At 41.1% G+C, this 22102-nt stretch overlaps 1 protein-coding gene across 3 annotated transcripts in view; it reads right to left on the reverse strand.

Moving 5' to 3' along the window:
* Window positions 1–630: 630 nt before the first annotated feature.
* The window catches only part of elmo1 (engulfment and cell motility 1 (ced-12 homolog, C. elegans)), a 79064-nt gene continuing 57592 nt past the window's right edge, over window positions 631–22102 (reverse strand). For all 3 annotated transcript variants that reach the window (XM_026347623.1, XM_026347621.1, XM_026347622.1), the window contains exons 17-22: window positions 11555–11718; window positions 9227–9339; window positions 4770–4877; window positions 4362–4444; window positions 2566–2643; window positions 631–1695 (exon numbers count right to left, since the gene is read on the reverse strand). In XM_026347623.1, coding sequence (XP_026203408.1) covers window positions 1495–1695; window positions 2566–2643; window positions 4362–4444; window positions 4770–4877; window positions 9227–9339; window positions 11555–11718 — 747 coding nt within the window. In that variant the 3' untranslated portion in view covers window positions 631–1494. The remainder of the gene's footprint in view (window positions 1696–2565; window positions 2644–4361; window positions 4445–4769; window positions 4878–9226; window positions 9340–11554; window positions 11719–22102) is intronic.

The following is a 22102-nucleotide window of genomic DNA, read 5'->3' on the forward strand; positions in this document are numbered from 1 at the left end:
AATGAATATTGATGTTTTACTTGAGTCATTCATTTTATAACAAGATATTTCTTGTTTGTTGTTTTAGCACTTTGGGTATTGATTGATTTCTTTTTTTTTTTCTGTTGGTGTGGTGGTGGTTTTTTTTAAATTTTTTTTATCAAGACTAATCTTCCACCTCCGTGTGCAGAACTTTGCAATGGTCCCGAATGAAGAGAAGAACTACATAAGGTGGTTACAGTCCTTGAATCTTTAATGTAAACAGCAGTTTTGAAGGGCTTTGAAAATATTAAAGAAAAAAAAAAAAGAACATCTGAAGATATTAAATAGGGAGAGGAAAATATATAAATGATACTAAAAAACAACCATGATTTGTTTTTAAATTAAAAAAATACATAAACTTTTAATTTAGTGGCCATATAGTCCTGAACAAACAGAAAAAGACAATTTCCCTTGACCAAATACTAACATCCTCTTAGTTAAACCAACTACTTGGCAGTTTCACAATTTGAAAAGCACTAAATCATGACTCTCTTACAAATGATAAAAAAAAAAACTCAACTATTGCTTAGGAATGTTGGTGTACAGCAGTCATTGCAACAACAGACGCTCAAACAAGGAAGAGACGAGTGTGTTTCACAACGGTGGGGCTTGTTGGTTGTTTTTTTTTTTTTTTTGGCAAAACCACTGTTCACAATTTGCAATAAGCAGCGGTGGCATGATAACATCAACATGAAAATACTGAAAAGAGGCTTTTTGCTGTAGTACTTTTCCTGGATGTTGAGGATTGACTTATTCTAACAGTCTTCTGTATAAGTGAAGCAGGACAGAGTGGATGTGAGAGACTATTTTAAAGAAGTATTTATCTTCAACCTTCCTTTCAGCCTCTTGGGAAACATTTAGCTGCCACAAATACTATAAGTGAGAATGTGACAGGAAATACTCCTGGGAAGTTGACAACAAAACACAATACCCCTGTCGATCCCTGCTCCTGAACTACACAACTACCCCCCCCTCCCCGCCAACCCTGACAAAAGCCCTGAGGAAAAATAATAAAATAAACATTAAAAAGGACAACAATGAAGCTGAATCAAATTGGATTTCTAAGAATTTTTTCTACAACAATCTTCAAGCAAAAGGGCAGCGGGTGCCTCGGCCGAGAAGAAGAAGTGAATGTTTCAAAACATCAGACACAAGAATAGAGTGAGGAAGAAGACAGAGGACGACCAACGATGGGCCTAACAAATACTTCCTGGTTTCTCTTCTCCATGGCAACCTGGCGACTCAACCCCGAGTCCCTCAAGTGCAGCGAGCCTATTAATACGCACCGTTTTCTCCCTCTTTAAGGTCTAGCGAGAAGCAAGAGCAAAATAGTTCAATAAATCCCTTTTCTTTCAATCACAGTTCACTTTTTATATTATACGGTTTTATTCATTTTTGTTCCAGTTTATAAGAAAAGGGGATTGGTCCAGTGAATACAGTAGGTGCTGGGGTTTGGGTTCGTGGGCTGTTCATCTAGTTACAGTCGTAAACAAAGTCATAGTTGCTAGGTTCTTTGGGAATCGGGGGTGGGGCCTCGGGGATCTGGATGTTCTCTAAATCCAAGAGGCGAAGCTTCATCTCCATAGAGAGCAGGGTGTCCATGTCAGATTTGGTGTATTCGCTGGTCATCTCCTTACCAAGGAGGGCGTTTAGACCATCTGTCCACACGCAGTACTGCCGAGAGAGATTTAAAATGAAATCAAATCAGTGTTGGCAGAAAGAAACCAAAGTCATGAACACAAAAAAAAATATTCTACCAGAATCCACAAACTATATTTAAGCAGGCATAAAAGAAAGTAACCGCCAAGGGAGAAAAGTTTATACGCAGTGTTTCTCCGGGAAAACAGAGCAGGGACACCTTCTATCTTGTCCTAAATTCAAACTTCTTTGTTTAAATAAGTTTCTGGATAAAAGCACCAATAAAATGATCTCCCTAGAGGAACGTCAAAGATATTACTGTTATAAACAAAGCTGCTCAGTCCAGCAGTCCAAACCAAAGTCTTTGACGGCCAGTCAAACTCACATCCATTCCAAACTACAATGCAAAATATTCTTTCAACTTCACTGTGCTTTAGTAAAAAAAGATGAAAATAGACCCATCATGTCCAGCCATGTTACACTTTGCAGTTTTCTGCTGATACACTCATGTCAGTGCTGTTTTCTTCAGCTGCTCCTTCCAACACCCCCACGTCTTCCTTACAGTATGTGCTAGGCTTCTGACATTGTTGAAGTGACTAAGATTTAATGTTCATGCATATGTTAATTAGGGGATTTATGTGGATTTGGATTTAGGGAAGTCATGTCTGCAGTCTTGGTGCGCGTTCTTTACTTTTACAGTTATTTTCCTGTGTGTCTAGTTTGATCTCATCTTACTGTATTTTCATTTTATGCACATTGTGTTGTTAAATATCAACAAATATTATTGGCAAGGAGAAAGAAATGAAAGGACAAAACACATATATTTAGTCTGCTGCATATGTACGTACTAAAGAAAACCTCTTTTTGTGATGAATCTTTGTTCAAGGCTAGACGGTGTAGGCTTACCTCATGCTTGTCAGGAGCAATAAAGTTTAAATACTCGTCAGACTCGTAGAGGACAGAGAAGGCCAGCTCTAACACCTCCTGGAGAGAGGACAGGGTGAAAGGCAGAGGAGGAGTGAGAAAGAGAAAATGGTGCAGACGGTGACACAGTGGAGGAGGTGGAAAGGAAAGGTAAAAAGAAAACGGGGTGCAAGAAAAGAGGAGGAATAACAGGTGAGATTTACACCACAATGCTGTCATACCAGTGCAATCTACCTCTTCTCACATCTCGTCACCACGTGTTACATCAGCTGCACATCAACTCATCAGTTATGAGCAAGACAGACATCAAACAGAGAAACACAGAGATCCTAGATATTGAAAATGCCTGGGGGTGCTGGGAATAGGATGCGATATGATGTGATTCCAGGTATATTCCCTTAAAAAGCCAGCATAGTTTGTTGTAGGAAATAAATTGAATGCAGTGTGAAGACACCGAGACAGATTTGTATACATGAAAGCAATTCATTAAATGCATGCTTGCAATTTGCGTGAAATTAGTGTCTGATTTACTAAGGCAGCAGGTAATTACACAATCTGGGACTGCACCCAAGTCGCATTTTGTGAAGGAGAGCTTTAAAGATGCAGTTCAGTAGTACGATTTGTCTCAGATCAGGAGGCTTGGTAAAGAAAAGATGCAGCGATGCTGAAACAGTATCACTTATATACTTATCACTGAGCTAATGACTATCATGACTGTATTTGAAAATTGAAAATATTTGAAATGAAAACATTTACGTTTGCCACTTGCAAAATATATATACACTTTTAAATATCAATGAGTTTTTAAAGCTTCAGATTAAATGAGAGATAGCAGAACATACAATCATCTGCACATCATATACTGAATCCTCCCAGTCACTTGTGTAATCATTACCTTTAAAATGCACATAAAGCAAAAAGGTTTGCTTCGGTAATGACATACAAAATGCAGCACAAATGACAGGCAAACTGCTTTTTCAGGTCGCTGTACCTGTTTTCTAAATAACAAGCTTGTCTTGAGGCACAGAAGGTGTCTGAAATGAGGCAGATATGGCGCTGACTACATACTTATGGGATATATATTGCGTATGGAATGATTACAAAAGCAATTATGGTGAAAGGGATCGAAGAACTGCTTGTAATGAATGCATTTGGAAGAATATGTGTGCCAATCTGAAGACACTGCTTGTTCCACAACTGGGCCATCTCATCTCTAAACCCTGTGGTAGAGGTGACTTTGGCTGGCTTTGTAACAGTGAGTAACTGTTCAGGTCATTCTCCTAGGCCTAAGCTTATTGACAAGGTAATAAAGGAGACAAAGCGGGCAGGAGGTGTACTCCTTTGTCTTAAAGGCTATTTATTCAACATCCAATATATCAGAGTTCTGTGGGTGGGGTGCAAAGGTTTGCAGAGGCAGAGTGTGGGAGAAGAAGGGCTCATGTACACAGACAAGATGGCTCTTTCATCCTGGTTAAGGCACAGCAGAGGGTGCGCTGATGTGTTACTCTCAAATTCAAACACCAAACGATATAGGTCAGCACATTTTTTGGTGGCTCTTGTGTAAAATGTGTCAGCAAAAAGACTATTCTTTGATTTATGGCTTCACAATGCCGCTGATGGATACGCCGCTCGGTGCCGAGCACCGAGACTCAACTTATTGTGTTATTTCCCAAAGCAAAATTATGTAACTGACTTCATGTTATGCAACTCTCGCGCACACAAAAACACATTCTCCTGCCTGGATACACACCCAGCTGCCCACACGCGTGCACACACACCTTATTTTGCTTCAGGGCTCCCTTCTCCTTCATGTGAGGACAGTCTTTGCCGGTTATAACAGCTTTGATATCAGCCACGGGCACTGCAGAGAGGACAGAAGTGAGTTCACAACAACAACAACAACAACAACAACAACAACTTCACTGTGACAACTGTGTCATCCCAGATGGGTGGCTGGTTAATTCCAGTGATTAAAACTTAAAATCTATCACTGTGCAAGAATATGAAAAACAATTAATTAATTAAATGCTGGCTCTTTAAGCCGGTTGACCAGTTGGTGTCAGTGACAGTTACTTGTCACTGCCTGCACACTGGTTTTGGGGCTATGTGTGTCTCATGAAGTGCGTCTCATACAAAATACATATTTGAATAAATATAAATAAACAATCACTGTCAAACACACTCACGTTTGTCCTGTAAAGAGTCGTGGGGCACCTCGCCTTGAGGGCTCTCTTCCAGATCTCCATAGTGCAGGACTTTATGATTCGGCGACAGACGGCAATACCAAAACTTATCTGGAAGAAATGATGAGGAGAAAGGAAAGATGGAGGAGAGGAAGGACAGATTTAGTGGAGTTATGAAATAAATCAGTGGCTGGCACAGAACATCATATGGGATTGCATGAGTCATCAACAGGAAAGAAAATTAGCATGGCAAAAAAAAAAAAAAAATGTGACAAAAAAAAAAAAAAAAAACAGCCATGAGGAAAATCCACAGATGGGCTGTGCATCAGGGAGGAATCTTGATGGGCAACAAAACAGACAGTTGGCCTTCATCCTTTTAACAATGATTCAACACTAACATACACACTCAAGGACTCAGGATCAACAAAAGACATGCTGGGTTCTGGGCTCAAATGGGACAAAGATGAAACCTTTACTTTGATCTGGTGAAACTTATCCTGCCTGGTAACTTCTACTGAGACAACACAGCACTGTCAGAGGGCTGAGTTCATCATGTTTGAGGCCGGTTTTTAACTCACTTTGTTTGGACAGTGGTAAATTAAAGCTTATGTGTTTTAGAAAGAACAGATCACTGCAGCGAGACAAACCTCTGCGGCTGTGTTTTGTCATAATGGAAAAAGCAGATCCAAATGTCCTACACTGTATATATTCTCACATTTCACCAACATGTTTGGGTTTCTCACCTCCCTTTGGACCCAGGAACTGCCAAACCAGAACTAGAAGGTGCACATATCATGGTGCAAAGTGTGTTTTTCCTATTTATTGTTGTTTTAAGATGATCTGGACAGTATATATACTAAACAGCTTTAATACCACCAGTTTGCCTTCCAAACATTGCACTTGATTTAAGTTCTTTTAAACATGAAAACAAATTCCTATATGCAGCCAGTCCACAGCAAAGGTGCAAGTCCTCAAATGCCTACACTCCTCCCAAACACTTCTGGGAGGAGTGTTTTAATTAGAATAATTAATTAATTAATTAATTAATTAAATTAGAAAAATTATAGATCTATGGTTACAACATTGTATATTTTAAATAATAAAAGCTGTTTATAGGATGTTTTAACACTATGGTGTTGAAAAGGGTTCATTGAACTACTGAAAAAGGGAAAAACCTGCATGCAAATAAATTCTGTTGTCCAAACCTTTTCATATGCACTTGTTGTTTAGACTTTTGTGTCAAAGATGACGCTTCTACTAAACACCCATTTAAAAGGGGGTATGTGATGGTTGGGTGTAGAATCATGGGCAAAATGTTGCAAAGAAGCCTGCAATTATGTGCAAATGCATCACATAATTGGTCACAAGTTGATCTCTCCATTCAGAACAGGTGGCTAGTTTGTACTTGAGGACTGAAATGAAAACGTTTAGTGGTAAAATAGATCAGTATTATGACTAACAGCATTTGCTTGTGGTTCAAAATGCAAATAAAAAAAAAGACATCCATTTTAAAAAGACAAAATAACTATTCAGGTTGAGCATGTTTGCCTCCTGGCTGATCAATAATCCAGCAGCGGAGGCCTGCATCTACCAGCTGTAGGCTACGGTGGATTACGGTCAGTGCCTCCACGGCAGCCAGCCTGGTGTTGTTTAGAGGTTCCCTGCCAACGTGGGCACCAAGCTGAGCTGGCAGTAATCGGGCACAGACTGGGGAGAGGCCCGGCTGGCCTGCGCATGGGTGGCACGGTCCAAATCCTAATTGCTGAAAATAGACAGTTGGTGGTGCCAGGCTGGTGCGGAGTGGCACAAATCCGCGGGGGGCAGAGAGAGATGTGTGTGGCAACTGTGATGGGCGGGAACGCTTTCAACTGTTCAGCTTAACTGATTGCGTGACTGATTGTCTGTCTGTATACAACCACATATGTTCCTTCCTTTGGCTGGAAGATTCTTTATCTCTACTTTGGATTTCATTTTATTCTTGCACAATTTTAAACTGCAACAGTTTCATTTCAATTCAGCAATTCAAACATCACATCACCTGAATTTAAAGAGGGTAAAGTTTACTTTTAGTGCAACATTTGCACAAAGCACACTTCCCCTAAACCCCAAGTGCCGTTACCTGTCAGTACCCAGCACTTAAAACACGGTACAGGTAGTGCTCTTTCTTCTACACTTCAAAACGTCAACCTGAGCTTTTAGGGAAAAGCATCCCCTTGTAATGGGCAGACTGGCACTTTGGAAGGTAAAAAGAAGAGTTATCTACACTAGAGTCAGCTAAATTAAAGTTTAATGTAGGTACTTGAGTCCCTGCAGGCTGGAGGACTTTGAAATAGTCATAGAAAACACTGAGAGGAGAGAAGGAGTCAGGAAAGGAGGGGGGTCGCCTGTTCATGTACGTAAAAAATACAGCCAAGATTCAGTACATAAACAGAGAGAGTTAACATATCTAAGTGTAAGGTTTGTGAAAGTTTGTCTGAGTAATGTACAAAAGAAGAAAAAGAAGATCAGGAAATTAGGAAGGATTTTGCATTTTTTATGCAACATCCTCATCTTGATTTAATATCATCCCATGTGAGCACCAAATGAAAACGGAAACTTGCTTTATGGCCCTTGTCATTCTTCATCTTGGTCATTCATACTGCCTAAGTGGTGCAGACTAAGTTCTCTTCACATTGTAACTGTATTGATATACTGTTAGTGCCAGCATGAGAACAAAAGGAGAGGAAACGGAGGAGAAGACATTTGAGAAAAGGGAATGGGTGAAGGTGTTATACATTCACAAATACACAGAGAAGGGTAAGAAGCAGTGATGCTCGAAGTGTTGATGACTGAGGGGAGTTGTAGGGGGCACTGTAAACAACATGTCCTTGACTTATTTATGTGTCCTCGGAGGCAAATACAGCTACAGCTAGCTTTTAGCAGCATAAATCCAGGGGTTCATTCATGATGAATGGCTGTCTTACACGTCTGTCTGTCTAGTCTGCGTGTGGCTGCTTGCATATATGTGGATGCATTCTTCATTTCCAAGACGTTTCAGGATTTCTTATGTAATGAACATGTTGATATGGGCCTGTTCTCAGCATGTTGCTGCACAAAAGCCAGACAAGCATAAATCAGCCGACTGCACGCAGCATAAATGATCAGATGATCACATCTGTTCTGCCATCCATTTTTCTCCTTCACTCCTGTGTTTCTTTTCAGTTTTTCTGTTTCTGTAATCCAGCTTTGACAATATCTGGATGACAGCTGCCAAGATGAATCACGATCAGACTTTAAAACGCCAGAATACATTAGAGCAAGGGAGGGAAAACCCACCAGGTTTAACTTAATTTGATTGACTCATTGGAAAGTACAGTTCCTGCAGGGCAGTTGATGACAGTAATGCAACCCACAAGCCTGTCACTGTTTTTTTTTTTTTTTATATCATGTACAGTACAGTATGTGTACAGAATAAAAAAAGTGACAGAGGAGTTAAGGAAAGTGCAGGAGGGAGGACAGAGAAATGAAGGGATCAAGTTTCAAGCAGATTAAATCCTCTTTGAGTGAAAAGAGGAACAGTACATTATACAAGCTAAATGGTACCACTGCTTCTCCTCTCTCCCCCCGTCTCCTGTCTGGCTTTCTTTATCGTGGCAGTCAGTGTGAAACACAATATTAGGCTGCACGATTCAAATCCGCTCTTATCCGAGCTGGCTGCTGGGTTTTTCCTTTGTATCCTTCTTAGTCTTTTCTCGGTGTCTCGCTGAGAAACAACGCATAAATACGTACACTAATTTAAGACAAAACAAAAAGCACCGGGTATGTGATCACAAAAAAGGCCCAAAACACAAAACTGACATCTTTAATGATCTTAAATGTGAAACTGTAAAGCATCTCCTGCAGCCTTTGACATCTGCTACAGTACAAATTGTCTGACTTGTGTTGAGAAATGTTTATGTGTATGTATCATTTTCTGCAGCTGTAGAGATGTAGAGCCCGGGGTAACCACAGCCTGTCCTTTTGTTATTCTTTCATTTCTATTCTCAAAGCTGAATGAAGCAGAAAGTACAAGTGGAAAATGCCCTCATGTCTTGGTGTTTGGTTTTTGCTTCTGTATGTACTGCACATAGGTAGAAGGATGGAAGACTGTATATGTGTGCATCCTAAGATACAAAGAAGTATGTATCACTTCTGTGTTTGAAGAAGAAAGGTGGCGTGGTGATAGATGTCTCTGCCTCAAAAGCTCAGAAATCCAGAAATGTGTGAACAATCATCAAGCACTGCACAGTTTCAAAGCTCTTCTAGTAAAAAGAATAAGGTGATGAGTGGAGGGATAAAGAACAAACAGAGGAAGACGAGGAAGGACACAGCAGAGGGAGGTGTGAGATACATTGTCAATGTGGTTTAGGATTGTGGGTGAAGGTGGTGCAACATCAGGTTTGTATATACTTGTATGTGTGTGTGAGTACTGCGTGTCTCACCTTGCCTCCTGCGACTACTGATTTTCCTGAAGCAGGTTCCCTCACACAGCCTGTTGAGCCTCTGTTGTTTGATCAGCTCCATGATCTCTGGCTGGATCTTCTCCCTCAGCTCCCTGCAAACAAGTGCAGTATTGGTTTAAGAGAATGATCTAGATTCTATATATCACACCTGTCCAGCGATATCTATATTTGCTCTAGTTTTCTGGCAGCACACAATATTCCTCTGACTGAAAAAATTACCTGGATTGTGAGTGCCATGTCAGGAGGGAATAAAAAATATGAAACGTACAGATACTGCATACCTCCACACAGTACAGTAGTGAAAAGGGTGATCAGTGGAAATCTGTGTTACAGCATCTGCTTGTATTACTGTCACTTATCAGGCATCTACATGTGTATCTGGGTTGAATATTAATACAAGGCACCGAGCATCAGTCAACATAAATTATGTACTGTATATTATCTGCATGAGCTATGCTGCTCCCTAGCTATTTCTTGTCATTATACTTCTCTAGAAATCTAGAAATATGAGCGCATTTCACAAGTTCTAGACACATAAAGGAGATGCATTTTGACATTTTCCTGTATTTACTCTCATGCTCTTGTCCTTTTTTATCCTTCTAGTGCCCTTCGGGATCATTTGATCTCATCTGCCAATCTGTCTGCCCTTCCTGTCAATGCTTTTGTCTCATCAGTGGCTTCAGTCATTACATTGATCTGTGGTCAGACATCCACTCTGACATTTTTTAAGAGACATTGGGAAAAGCTGTGGTTCATTGCAGTAACGATGGGCCATGATAGCTCAACTAAACAGCCTCGCTTACTTTTCTACCGCCAAGCACAGATGGAAAAGGGGATCACAATGCACAGTGTACTGGAGGTGAGGTGTTCTCGGGACTGCATTAAAATTAGGTGGGTGAGAAAAAACATTTTCTCACAAGTGCATGCTCAACATTTCTAAGATGACCTGCTGCACAAACTCTTAAAGTGATGTTGAGGTTGTGTTATATGTAAAAAACAAACAAACAAACAACAAAAACTGTAAAGGTGATCAAAACTCTGCTAATCAGGGCTTCAAATGAAATAAAATAATCCTTTTTTTCCGAAAGACACGGCAGCTTTGAGCTGAAGCTACAGCTAATAGCTCCTTTTCACCTTGGTTTGATGTCTAAGGTCATTCTCTATAATAAATTGCAGCAGTAAATTAGCAGCAATTGTAGCACGTAATAGAGTTCCTGCTGTCTGACACGCTTGGCTCATTATGTTTACAAGTTATGGCAGCACTGTATTGATAAGAAGAAAATTCCACCCTCAGGTAGCCTCACGCTGCTGAAGAGAGACTCGTTGGTCCGTGAAGTTCAGCGCTTTATTCTGTGATGAAATGTTACGATGTGCTTTTCCACACCTGATTCTGCATCAATTACTCACGGCGTACTACTCCTACAATACCGTGTGACAGCAGCCTGAGAATTCAGCGATACGCTTACTGTTGATACAGTTACTGAATTTCCCTTTTGTCACACACAATAATAATATTTTAATTATGAATGTGAATAAGATACTAAATATTACTAAATTATAATTTTGGCCAATGCCTTGGCTTTAGTTGTGCTTTCTCTCATGGGATTAATTGGCTGCTAACGTTTGGTCTCTTCCATTATTGATTTAATAAGCTGCTCAGCATCGATTACTGTTGAAAGGGACAAGCGTCCTCAGTGAAATGTTTTTCCAATACTACTTGCCACTCCATTATGTAGGAGAAAACAATGTTCTTCATTACAGGCCCTGCATCCACGATCAGTACATGAATGATCTATTACAAACTAGCTCTCCATGCTTAATGAGCTGGGGGGTCATTAATGAAGCATTCACTGGGAATGCCATTTGTAGACAATCTGAATTGAATGCATATTTTCAATCATGACAGGAAAGCACAGGTACGACCTGCTAGTAGCTGCCATTTTGTAGAAAAATTGAGAGAGAAAAAAATAAAGGTACAATTACAATTACAAATAAATTGGCCATAGATAAAACAGATGTCCTCATCTGGCTTTAGAAGGAAAGTTGCAATTAACAAGAGTTTTAACAATATCAGTATCAGTGAGCATCCCTCCGCCTCTACAGAACATGCCTGTGTATATTCTGAATGTTTTCCCTGTAAATAAAGCTAAAACTATTTTAGTACATATTATTCCGTTGCCATCTATGCTGCCACAAAAACAGACTCTTGTGGGAAACCTCAGGCCCTCAGTATAATGGTTTAAAAAGGTACTTTAAGGGTGAAGGTATAAAATTTACACTATGATACCACTACACTGGCTGACTCACAGGATGGGACGGGACTGGAAGTCTTCTTGATTCATCCTCTCGGACTGGCGTATTTTCAGGATCTCTGTGTAGCTCAGGTTCTGCAGGCGACTCTTGAACTGGTCCAGGGAATTAGGCTTGAGAGTCAGCGCTCGCATGATCTGCTCCCTCACCACCTGCATTACCTGCAGAACAGAGAGACAGAGGAGGGTGGAATGAAATCATCACGGATTCAGGACGCAGACGGTAAAGGATACAGAGACAAAGTAACCCCCCTTATTTTAGTGGCTCCAGAGGAGCATATAAACTTCTGCTCTCCTCCTGACGGGATTAATTATTTTTTTTTCCAGAACCGGAGCCTGTAATCCAGTCTGGTGCACTGAGCCTTAAGAGGAAAGAGGAAAGCAGAATAATTCAACAGTGGCTAGTCAACTGTTAGCCCCGGCATCATGCATTAGTAAAATGCATGACAAAACAACTAACACCATTAGTCTGACTGTGGCTGCAGACACTTGACATGAGTGGTGTTCTGTGTCATCAGTCCCGCCGGAGGGACCTATGTGACCAATGGAGGAAACAATACAACAGGCAAGTGCTCCACGACAACACGTAAACCACATCAGGCATGTCTAGATCAATTAGCATACATCCTAATGAGATATCGCCAGCAGACAGTCAGAGCCAACTTATACTGTCATCAGGTGGACACAAAGGCAGATCAAGAACCGTGGATACGAACACATTTAAGACTGATGTACTGAAAATCAATCTGAATAGGTAGAATTAACAATATGAACACTGGGCATTGATAAGAAAGCAACAATACAATCAAGATAAAAGGAGAATAACACAAGGTAACTAACAGAACTCCTGTGTTTGCATTTAACACTAATAAGGCAAAATAGTGGCAACACATACAAAAGGTGACTGAAAAGCTCAAATCTTACATGAAGTATCACCTAGTAAGGAAAACCTATTTAAACAGTCTGATAACAATGGTACTTAAAGTCTTTAGGATGGGAAATGGAACTAAACCCCACATTTTAACACAGTTAATAAAGCACTGTTTTTTTTTCCATGAGTACTGTAAAAAATGTCCTGAAGATGAACACTGCTGAAATCTTCAGTGACAGCGGTTTTCATTTAGCTTCACACTTCGACAAGTCATTTGCATTCTGCATAATTTGAATTTGAACACCAACATAACCCAAAAGGTAGACACTTTATTCGTGAAGGTATTCAGCCTACACGCAGGAGACTTGACTGAGTGCAAACACAACTCCTAATGTGCTGAAATTGTTCGAACCCCACAGAGCACCACCTGCAACAGTAATTTCCTCTCACAAGTGAGAGGAGCTTACAGAACTTGGGGTGTACATCCTGCTGCGACACAACGTGATATTTGACTATAAAAATAAACTTGAATTGGCTTCATGATGTTTCTTTGACCACGCTGAGCAGTGCTGTTCTAGTTACCGCAGACAGTGTGATGGCAGACATGACCATCAGCCCCGATTATGGATCAGCCTTGTTAGCAGCCGCCTGTGGGTCTGCAGATGCTGATTCACTGGATCAGATCACACTGAGGTAACAATAAGAACTAGATAACCTTCCCTTATGAAGACAAACTATTGCTCAAATCTATTCTAATAAGAAGCAACATGAGTTTGAGCTGATGTTTTGTATGTATGTGCTTTTACAGACACAGAAAAGCAGAGATGTTTACGGACGGACTTTCCTTATTATCGGCGTGTTTTTCTGTTCAGTGCATTTCTGTTCATCTGGACGCAACATTGCCAAAAACCCACTGAGCCAAGATCCCAAATATAGTCTTATGTAATACTGTTCTTGCCGTTTGAGCTGACTGCAAGGCGATTACTCATAAACTTTCTAACCTCTGGACTCTCACTACTCAGACTAAGCCAGGGGTGAAAGCAGTAAAAATAGAAGATTTGTGTTTCTGAAAATGAGAAATAAACAGCGTGAACCTCAATCAGCGCGCGCACACACACACACACACACACACACACACACACACACACACACTCTAGATGACACAGGAGATCAAGGGTAATCCTCTTAAATCACCATCATATTTGTTGTATTGAAATGCATTAAGAAGTGGTCTGCACTACAAGTCCCTGTTTGGGACATGGTGAGAGTGCCAGAAAATGGAATTAACTCATTTTCTAATTGCAGATCTGATTAGCCCTGAAGGTAATATTCGGCTCCCTCGTCAAAAAGGCCAAAGATAATCATTCTAAATGACTACGCGGTTTCATTTTACTTTGGAGTTAGGATTAGAATGCAAACATGTTTAGAGCCATTAATCAAAGTGTGTTTGCTGTATTCAACACAGAAAAATAAACACATGCACCAAAAAGTGAGAAGAGAAACAGAAAAGAATACATTTGGGTCATTTAGGGATTGATTTAGATCAGTGAGTATACAAACTCCAGTTGAGTAATGCTAGATCTGAACCATGAAATAAGTCTTAGTACATATCAGTGACGATGTAACAAGCCATTAGATTCCTCAGATTTATTTACAGGGCTCAGATACAGACACGCATCTCTGCACATGAGGTCTTCACTTGTGATCCAAGTTCTAAATGGCAATAATGCTGACGCAGGACATTCGTCGCCCTGTGACAACTGATTGGAAGAATAGACATATTGTTGCTTGTTATACGTGAATGCATCTTGGTGTTATTGGAAGCCTGGTTGCTGCCAACTTCTTACCAGTTGTAGATTACAGTAACAACATGAAAGCACCAGCATATGCTGGAGTCTGTCTAGCACATGGAACTACAGACAGTTCAGCGTTATTGTTGATGCTATATAAAACTGTTACTTTAATAACCATCCCTGTATTTAGCTCATTTTAGTGTTCCTAATACTAAATCCAGTTTTAACTCTCCTCTTGGCTGTTGTGTTGAACGTGCTTGTTGCACATTAATGTTGTGTGCTTCCAGGTGGGACATTTTCCCTCCATGCTGGTCGCGGTTGGTTGTAGGTTGTGTTGTAGGTCGTGTTGTGTACAGAGGAGATGAGATGCTCGAGCTATCAGTTCAACGATCATACCTCCGTCAGAGGAAAATGTTAAGGACAGATGTGTGTTATTGCTGGAACACTAGTCTGTTTTCTGTATTTGTCTCCTCTGCAATTCCCTACAGTTTAGTCATTTCATTTCATGAGGTAAAACACAAACCGCACTAACAGGAGATTTACTTTTCAGCCTCTGTCTGGTCTCCAATGTTTCCTCTCCTTTGTGCTAAGAAATGTACAAACAAGTAGAGGCTGACATCATACTACAAGAGATTCATCACTCCTGTTCACTATTTTAATCACAACTTGACAGAGTTGCTCATCATAAATTCTCTCTGTCTAAAACACACACACATCTAGAATCCTGATAATTAAGTCTAAGATTACCGATGGCCTGTCATTCTGATTCAACCAAAGGAAATTCTACAACAGTGAAAACCAGGCTGAGCTTCGATGACCTCAGTTTAGTTAAAACTTAGAGTACACTGCAGTTTGTAAACAAATTATTACCTGAAACCAGAAAAACACTTTTAAGGCAGACCGTCACCTGCAGCTTTCTCTCCAACCTCATCCACATCTCTAGAGACCCACTGCCATGCGGACCTGGTGTTTCTGCAGAACTGTCCCCGGGGAATGTTCATTAATATGCCTTGTTTGTAGTCATGTCTCCAGCAGGAAAACAATTCTGTTGGCCCATGTGGCTGCACTCATGCTAATTAACACTGCGAATATTCATCACATTTAATATGAACACATGGTCCTTTCACAACAAGGCAGGGGGGCATTATGAATATTTCATCTTCATCCTTTTTTATGCGATTGCTCAGAGAGCACCTTGATAGAGGTGAGATGACGTCAGCACTGAAAAACTTTCCAGGCTGAGCTCACCCAGGATAATTTTAGGCTCGGTTTTGTACTGGCGTCATCTCAGCTACACTCCGGATGATCAAAGTGCAGAACTGTGCTCTATTTATTCAGAGCTGTTGATCCAAGATTTATCAGTTCTCTGTTGCCTACCTTTATTTCTGTCTTTCTCTACATTCCCTCTTGCACTCCCTAATCTCACCCATACAACAGGCCATCATTCTTTGTTCTAGCTCCTTCTCAGGGAAGTTAAGACAGCAGAGCAAGTGTCAGCTAAAGTAATTAAATGCTGTCCGATGATCCATCTAGTACATGTAATGAAGAGCTAGCCACACCGTCTCTTCTGCCACCCTCCTTTATTCTTGTTCTCCTCTTCTCTTCCCTTCAGTCTCAGGATAGTCGGACAGTTCCTCTGTCCTGGCGTCGCCCGGCCATCCATCATCAGGTACACATCAGCCGTAACAAATTATCATCCCCTTCTCCCGGACCAATCGACTGTTGCTGCTGCTCCATTTACCTAAGAGCATGCTAATGACATCATTTACCAGCTGTCAGTCAAATGCTTGCCCGCCACTCAAACCCGGGGAGAAGAATCTGGAGATTGTGCTGGAGAGACACTTTGGTGGGCAAATAATAAGGTGGTAATCACAGAATAATGACTTCGCTGATACTCTTTGAAAGTAATCAAAAAGGCAATCTCACGTGGTGATAATGGGACAGTCGCTGAAGAGTGTCTCTGTATTTAAGGCTTTGAAGACAAAAATGTATGCCTGTGCACAGACAAAAGTGCAAATGCACTTTAATAAGTTATAATTTAAGAAGAAAAAGACAATACAGGGAATCAGTATGGATCACACAATGTGCATGGCGAACAGCTATCGTCTGCCCTTCAGAACAACAAAATCTGAATCAATTTCATCAATCTACAAAAAATGTATACTATTAGTTAGTATTGTGGCTTGTTATTTCACTATGTCACATTTCGGTAATGTCCATGTTTACGTTATATATTGCCAGACAAGACGCAGTGTGTCATTTCAAAGAGGTCGCAAAGCAAGACTTGAGTGCTGCAGAACAGCCACATTTCCAAAATATATTTAGTCTTTTCTTGTTAGACTCTCCTGACACCCCTGTCATGGCTCTTGTTAAGTCTGCTGAGAGCAACTAAGTAGAATTGTGCTTCCCTCATCCATTAAATTTCAATTATGTATCTTCCCCCCCACGGCTTGAATGTAAGCAGTCACTACATAGTTCAATAAAATAACAGTGTACTGAGGGGGGTAAAGGTGAGTTTAAAGCCCAGAGAAAAGCAATTCTTTTCTCTTAGTGAGTGACTTAGGGACTTGTTTTATAGCATTAAAGCCCCACGGGGAACAGCACACAATACATTTAGGGCACACCAGATATACAGTACACACTCCTATTGTACACGACCCGTCCAAAAAAAAAAAAAAAGTCACAACCTGGAAATAACTAACTAACCAAATACTGTAGGTAAGAGAACTGGATAGTTACGGAATGGATAATTATTTTTCAGCTGACCACACAAAGATATTAATCTGTTTCAGAAGAGTCTTGATTATTATTGCGAATGAATCAAAGAAAACATTTAAGAATATTGATGAAACTACTAAAACTGGGTTAATAACTGGCAGCGTATGTACTGTAAATATACTGTACTCATTTTACTACTTCTTATACATGTAAACAGTTCGCACAAGTACCAACACATATATGAAACAAAACTACTAGTAAATATTCCTCAACTATTCATTTACACACACACACACACACACACACACACACACACACACACCAGCAGACCTGGTTCCATCCATCCTGATCATCCTTCTGCATGAATGATGCAGGTCAACACTGGCTGTTTCAGTTAGCTGTTGTTGTTGCCATATTTAGAGAGGCAGCACTGCGTGCACAGACAAACTGTCAGAGGAGCTCTTTTTCAACAACCAGCTCCATGTGAGGTGCAGCACAGCCCATATGGATGACTGAAGAGCAAAGCCACCTGGGAAATTGCCACTTACAGAATCTCTCAAGAAATGCTGATGAAAGCCGAGTGCTGACCTTGGCTTGTGGCTAGCGTTGCATTAATGAATGTTTTATTATGACACAGTTGTTGCCGGATATATGAACATTCAGTATTAATTTGCCAGAGCAATGAGTAAACTGGATGTCATCTATTCAAGGATATCAAAACAGGTGCAGGAGCAGCTTCCATTATCAATAACACATCTTTCCTGAGTAGAATCTGAAAAATCTGTTTTTAATGCATTTTTTTGATGTGATTGAAGTTCTCCATAAAAAATGCAAACGACATCCATTTAGGCCAGTTACACAGTACAGAGTGAGGCCGTTTCTGCCTATGGAGAGTGTAGCACAAGCCACTGAAGTGTGCACTACCCACAAGGGGATTTTGGGATTGACAAGAAATGGAAGTGGAAGGGAAAATATATTTTAGTTCAGAATGTGACCCTTGCTGATCCTACCAGGACTCATACTATTAAGAATGAATGAATGTCATGCACAGCAGGAAATATCAAGGATAATTAGGATACCAGATTAAAAAAAAAAAGAATATTTCTGTTATTTAGTTTGATTTAGTAAGTAGTCTAGTAATGTAGTTAGCAGTTTTGTAAAATTTTGTTTCTCACTCTGAACTCTACCTTGTATAAAGTACTTGTTCTTGAACTAATTACAGTGAATATGGCTTTGACTCAGCCGAGCTCTTGACTTTTCATTATTGTGTAAAGGGTGAACCACCAAGAAACACCAGAGACAAAACACTTTGAATATTACACATCTGTGTAAGTCTCCTTTCTATACACGTATCATCACCCCAACACAGACGCCTGAAATTCAACTCGGACTCAAAGATACATCAAAAACAGATTATCATATAATCCTAATGATAAGGCTTACAACTGCCATATCGCAGCATGAATACATTAGTCACACCCACACATAAGAGTCTTCATGGAGACGTTTCATTGTCTACATGAGTCTAAAAGACATATGTATTATGGATTTTACACAGAAAGGATTACACAAACACACTTCATTGAACAGACAACAAAATTAATTGAATGATGACTAAATCAAAATACACAAAAACTTGAGTTTACTCCCCCCCCCTGGTGATGTCCTGTAAGCTGTGGCAGGTATGAGACAACAGTATCATTATCTTGACACACATATAGAGACACACAAAAAAACCAAAAACAAAATGTTCGCTCTGCATCTCTGCACATGTAACTCTGTGGGTTTGATGCTAATGGCTGATGATCTCTCTGGTCTGATTAGTGAGCTTAGCTCCAGCAGTCTCACTCTGAGTGGGCCAACACTGCCTGAAATGAGAGACCCCCCCCCCTTAGGCACACACACACAAACACCACAAAACTTCCTGCATCGACATACAGCCCATCATTCATGGTCTACTCTTGCTACACACCAACATAAAAAGCATGATAAAAAAAGAGCCAAAAAACTAACTTATTAATCTTATACATCCCTATAAGGACACAAACACACCGATTTGTTGTGGTGCATGTACAAAACTCACATTCAGGCAAAGTCCAAGTGCAAAAACAATAAAGCAAATCTTGTTAGGGGAGTGGGAGGTGAGGCAGCCGCCTGTCTGAGTTCAACAATAGAAGTGGTGGTGGTAGTGGGGTGGGGGTCGAGAGACAAAAATGAGGAGGAGGAAAAGAGAGAGAGCAGGAGGAAGAAAAAACAAAGGTAAATAAAGCCAGTATGAAATAATAAAGATGCAGGTCTTGTTGCAGAAGAAGAAGAGTGGGGAGGGGCTGGTTTACTGTGTCCTGAGACGAGTCACAGACGTTCCTTTCATCCAAAGCACGACAGCAGCCGTCACAGCTGTTGGCATATGGCAGCGTGTGCGGCCTTTTTCACCTGTCCCCAGCTGATTCCTGGAATCTAAATGTGGCATCCACCCAAAACCGTTGGCACCTTGACTCACATTATAATTGTCACATCACTTCTGACTGGATGCATCAGCAACCATTTCATTAATCATGTATGCGCGCACGCTAACCTTCCGGCAAAGTGGGGGAATGGTCGCGTTGCTAAAGAGCAGCGCCACAAATCATTTGCATTGATTTGCATTAAGTGTCCTTAATTGATTTTGCGGCAAGCAGCCTTAAGTAAAACTAAAATAGCAGCTAAGCACCATATATTAATGTCTTTAAATGGCAGCTAAAAATAAATGGTGCATAAGGGTTGACAAGAGGGTCGCTCGGCTGCAGTTGCCGGGGCTTTAGAGGATTGCCATGTGAATAATCCCACATGGGACTGGTCTTCAACATGGCTGAACAAAGCAGATTATCTACTCTCTTCTGTATCACCCCAGGCCAGAACCAAAATGTCAAACACCAATAAAAAAGGACTCTGCCTCACATCTGCACTGGGTTCATTTAGCTGAAGTACTTGTCTAGAGTGACTTATAAACGGTGACCAGATCCAAGGTCTCGTGCTACCACGGCGGTTTTTACACAACCACTCTTTCTTTGTTTTTAGTGATGAAACCTGGCTCTCTAGGAACACAGTCATTAACAGGGTTTTTGCAAGTACGGTTTATTTTTGCTGTTGCTCAAAGGACTAGTTTGACATTTTGGGAAAACAACAGTGTTTTTTTAATTTTCTATTTCTTTTTTCTGTTTTACATGTTTTGTTGGTAGTTAGATGAGAAGACTGGTTATATCCTTATATCTGTTTGTTCAATGTGGAACTGCATTCAGGAGACAGTTTAGCAAAAAATAAAAACAGGAATCAGCAAGACTGGCCCTTTCAAGAAATAATCTGGCAAGAAAATAGTGAGAAACAGCCATCAGCGTTTCCAAAGATCAAGTTAGTGTTTCCAAATCACACTGTAGGAAATCCGTACATATGAGATGGACATGTTTGCCTTGTTTCTTAATGAATGACTAATGAAATTGGATACTAAACAATTCATCACAATTCAGTTTAGTCAGCGACATAAGCAGCTTCTCTGTACAACTCGGGTAAAAAAAAAAAAAAAACAAAAAGACAAAGTGGATGCAAATACACTGTGTATTGTCCAAAACAAATGAAATCAGGTACTGGCACTGTTTCACAGACTCCAGCTCTACAGTCTGAGGCCGACCTCACTCTAATCCTGTGTCAAACCCCTCTGGCTAAAACACTGGTTGAAGCTCATCCAAGGCTGAGAGACACAGTGTGAAGTAGAGGAGAGCAATAGTAGTGGCATTGAATTCCTCTGGTGACAAATCGTGGGTGTTGGTGATGTGGAGTAATCCCATTCACAACAACAAAGCCCAACCCCCCACCGCACATACATACACAGACTTTACACTGGCATACAGATGATGCCTGGAGTATGATGGGGGGGTGGGGGTGGGGTGGGGGGTGGGGGGGGGGTGAACAGAGGATGTGTGCACGCAAGCATGCAGATGTGGGTGTGTATTTATGAGACAGAGCGATCTTGTAATCTACCAGATTATATTTGTGTGACTGAGTGCGTGTGTGTGTGTGTGGTAATGAAAAGGCGGTGATCTGGGTCCTTGTCTAACCTGCTTACGCCTCGCTGAGTCTGCATGGTCCCATCTGTGCTTCCTGTTTTCTTCTTCCCTGCTCTTGTCCCATCTTCTCCATCTCTGCCTGCCTTTTCTTCTCCTGTCCTTCCTCTCTCCATTCACCCCCCCCCCCCCCCCCCCCCTTCTCCACCAGGCAACACCACAAACAGTGCCTCTTCCTCCCTTACTACCACCTCCCCTCGCTCTATCCATCCATGCTAATTGAAAACCACTCTCTCCTTTAATGGTAATTCTTAGTACTTACATGTTATCTCCATATTTCCAAGTGGGGTGCGATGCTCTCCACAGTGACTGATGAATCCTAGTGCTTTTGTCAGGGAGGGAGTTTTGAGCACAGGAGATGGTGATGGATAGAAGGATGGATGCAGGGAGCAGATGGCTTCTCTGAAGAGCGATCTAGCTGACTGTGGACTGTTAGCCTCAGCGTTAGCCACAATAAGAGAAGACTGGTCTGTCAACACAGCTCGTGCACCTCCTCCATTTGCCTTCTCTCTTCTTTCCTGTCTTGGCTATATGTTCCTTCAGTTTTCCTGCTTGATTGTGTCATTTAGCATATTCCTTTGAATACTCAGCTTTTCTTCTCTAATGAACTCTCCCTATCTACTATGAGTGTTTGTTTGCCTCTCTATCCCTCCCTACCTCTGTGATTCTAAGAGCATCAGCCAGGCTGCTCTGCTTCGCTTATGTTGATCTCCGGGCTTATGCCCTGATTGGACACACGCCACGATCAGGGACGCCAATAGTGATGCAGCAAGTGGATCACGTGGTAAGTGTGTGTGTGTGTGTGTGTGTGTGTGTGTGCGCGAGTGAGAGAGAGGGGTTTAGATGGAGGGAAGGGAGGGAGGGATGAGAGACGAGGAGGAGAAGAAGGAGGAGGGGTATCATGAGTGGCTGCAAGCCGCTACATCAGTGAGGGATTTTTATTTCAAGCGCCTGAGATGGAGGCTTTTTATTCTCCTGTGAGAAAGAGGAGGAGGATGAGAAGCTCTAAGCACAGACATTTGGATGAAGGGACGGCACGCAGCCGTACAAGACAGAGCCTCTGATAG

Source organism: Anabas testudineus, chromosome 11 (genome assembly GCF_900324465.2).
Source record: "Anabas testudineus chromosome 11, fAnaTes1.2, whole genome shotgun sequence".
Lineage (NCBI taxonomy): Eukaryota > Metazoa > Chordata > Actinopteri > Anabantiformes > Anabantidae > Anabas > Anabas testudineus.